A 3,591-nucleotide genomic window follows, 5' to 3' on the forward strand; every position below is an offset into this window, starting at 1 on the left:
GCTGCGGTCCCAGCACCGAACCTTGCGGTACCCCACTGGTCACAGCCTGCCATTCCGAAAGGGACCCGTTAATCACTACTCTTTGTTTCCTGTCAGCCAGCCAATTTTCAATCCATGTCAGTACTCTGCCCCCAATACAATGTGCCCTAATTTTGCCCACTAATCTCCTATGTGGGACTTTATCAAAAGCTTTCTGGAAGTCCAGGTACACTACATCCACTGGCACTCCCTTGTCCATTTTCATAGTTACATCCTCAAAAAACTGCAGATTAGTCAAGCATGATTTTCCCTTCATAAATCCATGCTGACTCGGACTGATCCTTCTACTGCTATCCAAATGTGTCATAATTTCCTCTTTTGATCTTGAAGAATGATCCAATTAACCAGGAGAATCTCAAGTTTTCAGTAAAATAACAATGAATTTGCAAAACAAAATACACAACTTTGAGAAAGTTTCTTATATAAAGTTTTTTATATAAAGCATAATAATTAAATAACATTCCTCAAATGGTAGATTATTATATTTTCCACCCTTAGCTCCTAGATTTCTTGGGCTTCTCCCCTCTTCCAGATCCATGCTGTTTGCCCCCTCTGCCTATCCCTGCTCCGCCTCTTCGTTTCTTCTTTTGCCCCAGTGCCTCCTCTTTTAAAGAGCGTATCCAGAAAGCGTCAAATGATCCAGGAGGTTGGTAACCAAGCTCATTTGAGGGCAGTTCGTCTTTTGACAACAGGATGCAAATAGCAGGGATGTTTCTTTTTACAGTTAAACTATCTAACCCTGCCTCGGAAACAATAGGCTCCCAGAGTTCTTCAATCTGTTTATAATACAATTTGGTAATTTGATGGAGGTTTTTTAATCTTCTTTTCATGATTTCCACACAGCTGATTGCTTTACTGACAGCTTTCCCAGTGCCGGTGAACAGGATCTCTTTGGTAGTGTCTGATTCCATTTTGCCCATGGCGTAACCCACTAGATTTCTTATCTTGCTGCTTTCCTTCACCTTCATTTCAATAGTGTCTTTTGGAAGACTGGCAATTGGCTGCGGACAAGCCAGCTCTGTGATTTTTGTTTTCTGATAGTTTTCCATTATAAAAAAACGTCCTGCAATTCCAAACAGATGAAAATCAGAACTTGTAATTCTACATGAAATTAGTCGTTTGCATAGAAGTGGAAATCTGTAGAATGCAGTTTATATCTTTCAAAGTTATTTGAAAATTATTTAAAGTGTTTGCTATATTTTGTCCTTTCCTAGATTCAACCTTAGCACAGACATGAGAACCCCCTAGAATAAAGATCCCCAATCCATTAACTAAGGGATCTGTGGACCACAGGTTGGGAGCTACTCCAGTAGCTCACACAAGGAGCCATTCCACAAGTTATTAATTCATGGAGGCATCAGAACCAAAACTGATTGTATCTTTGCCAGACTGTAACTCAATCTAGGAGCTAACAATTGTAATCATGCAGGCAAAGGCCAATGCTAGGATTTATAATATATTTATTAAATACCACTATGCAGTTGAAGACAAATAAACAAAAAACAAAATACACTGCTTCTCTATTTCAACACACTCAAAGTGCTTGAGGAACTCAGCTGCATCTATGGAGAAGAATAAATTGTCGACATTTTGGGCCAAAACCCTTCAGCAGCACTGGAGAGTAAGGGGGAAGAAGACAGAAACTCCTCACAAGCACAGGGTGATTTCTTTATTAAAATGCAGTGATTGGAGGACAATGGCACACACAGTGTATCAAAGTTTAAACAGTCACTTACTGTCCATTCTCCAGGCATAGTTGAAAAGAAAATTGCCTAATAATTCAAATTCTAGAAACATAGAAAACCTACAGCACAATACAGGCCCTTCGGCCCATAAAGTTGTGCTAAACATGTCCCTACCTTAGAAATTACTAGAGTTACCTATTACTAGAGCCCTCTATTTTTCTAAGCTCCATCCAGGAGTCAATTAACAGACCCTACTGTATACGCCTCTACCACCGTCGCCGGCAGCCCGTTCCACGTACTCACCACTCCCTGTGTAAAAAACTTATCCCTGCCATCTCCTCTGTACCTACTATCAAGCACCTTAAAACTGTGCCCTCTCATGCTAGCCATTTCAACCCTGGGAAAAACCCTCTGACTATCCACACAATCAATGCCTATCATCTTATACACCTCTATTAGGTCACCTCTCAACCTCCGTCGCTCCAAGGAGAAAAGGCCGAGTTCACTCAACCCATTCTCATAAGGCATGCTCTCCAATCCAGGCAACATCCTTGTAAATCTCCTCTGCACCCTTTCTATTGCTTCCACATCCTTTCTGTAGTGAGGCGACCAGAACTGAGCACATATTCCAAGTGGGGTCTGACCAGGATCCTATATAGCTGCAACATTACCTCTCAGCTTCTATTCTACAATTGATGAAGGCCAATACACCGTACGCTGTCTTAACCACAGAGTCAACCCGCGCAGCAGCTTTGAGTGTCCTATGGACTCAGACCCCCAAGATCCCTCTGATCCTCCACACTGCCAAGACCCTTACCATTAAAACTATGTCTTGGTGACTTATCCAACTTGATGCTTTCCAAAAGCTCCAGCACATCCTCTTTCTTAATATCTTAATGCTCATGCACTTCAGTCCGCTGTAAGTCATCCCCACAATCGCCAACATCCTTTTTCGTAGTGAATACTGAAGCAAAGTATTCAACTTTGTTTTAGGGACATATCAATATGTAGCCTAAATATGGACTCTAATACAGAACTCCTGCTCTTTGAAATTCTGCCACTTCTCCTAATCTTAAATTTAATGTACTCTGAGCTTAACAAACAGAAATCAGGTTAGGGTGCATCATTGGAGAGGGAAACTGAATTAATGTTTGAAATCAACATCTTTTCATCAAAATTGGCAGAACTGTGAGACACAGATTGCCAAGACAGGAAAAAGTCAGGAATAGGATGGGATGATAAGATTATGAGGGGCTTAATATCATAATTGTCCTGTGATTATGCCAGGGTTAAATAGATGGGTTGCTGGGCAGCACAGTTTTCTTTAAATTAATGAAAAGATTAATAAATAAATAATATATAGATAGTTAGGGTAGACAGTCAAATCTTTTTCCTCTGACAGAATGTGGGACACAAGCCTTAAGGTGAGAGGCTGGACATTTCAAGAGGATATTTTGTAAGTATTTTATTGCAAAGGTGGTGAAGTAATCAGATGCAATTACTATGATTAAGAGGTATTTAAACAGACACACAAAAAGGCAAGGTAAAAAAGGATACATTCTTAATGTGGACAAATGAGATTAATGTGCACAGGCACGACGGTCCGTAAGTCATATGAGCGGAATTAGCTCATTTGGCCCTGACTGGTTTATTACCCTTCTCAATCCCATTTTCCTGCCTTCTTCCTGTAACCTTTGATGACCTTACTAATCACGATGAAGATGAGAACACCTTTATCAACAAGGATTAGAACATTATGATAGTCATTATGAGTCCTGACGAAGGGTCTCGGCCCGAAACGTCGACAGTGCTTCTCCTTATAGATGCTGCCTGGCCTGTTGTGTTCCACCAGCATTTTGTGTGTGTT

The 3,591-nt window shown here is 40.8% G+C and overlaps 1 protein-coding gene across 1 annotated transcript; it reads right to left on the reverse strand.

The window, feature by feature from the left end:
- Positions 1-449: 449 nt before the first annotated feature.
- Positions 450-1,110, reverse strand: LOC140737470 (ribonuclease P protein subunit p25-like protein). Its single transcript, XM_073063926.1, has one exon. It carries the CDS (start codon positions 1,086-1,088, stop codon positions 534-536), a length of 555 nt encoding a protein of 184 aa, XP_072920027.1. The 5' UTR covers positions 1,089-1,110; the 3' UTR covers positions 450-533.
- Positions 1,111-3,591: the final 2,481 nt, after the last annotated feature.

This window comes from Hemitrygon akajei, chromosome 13 (genome assembly GCF_048418815.1).
Source record: "Hemitrygon akajei chromosome 13, sHemAka1.3, whole genome shotgun sequence".
NCBI lineage: Eukaryota > Metazoa > Chordata > Chondrichthyes > Myliobatiformes > Dasyatidae > Hemitrygon > Hemitrygon akajei.

Coding starts and splice junctions, on each gene's coding strand:
- LOC140737470 (XM_073063926.1), bottom strand. CDS start 1,088: ATGGAAAACTATCAGAAAACAAAAATCACAGAGCTGGCTTGTCCGCAG.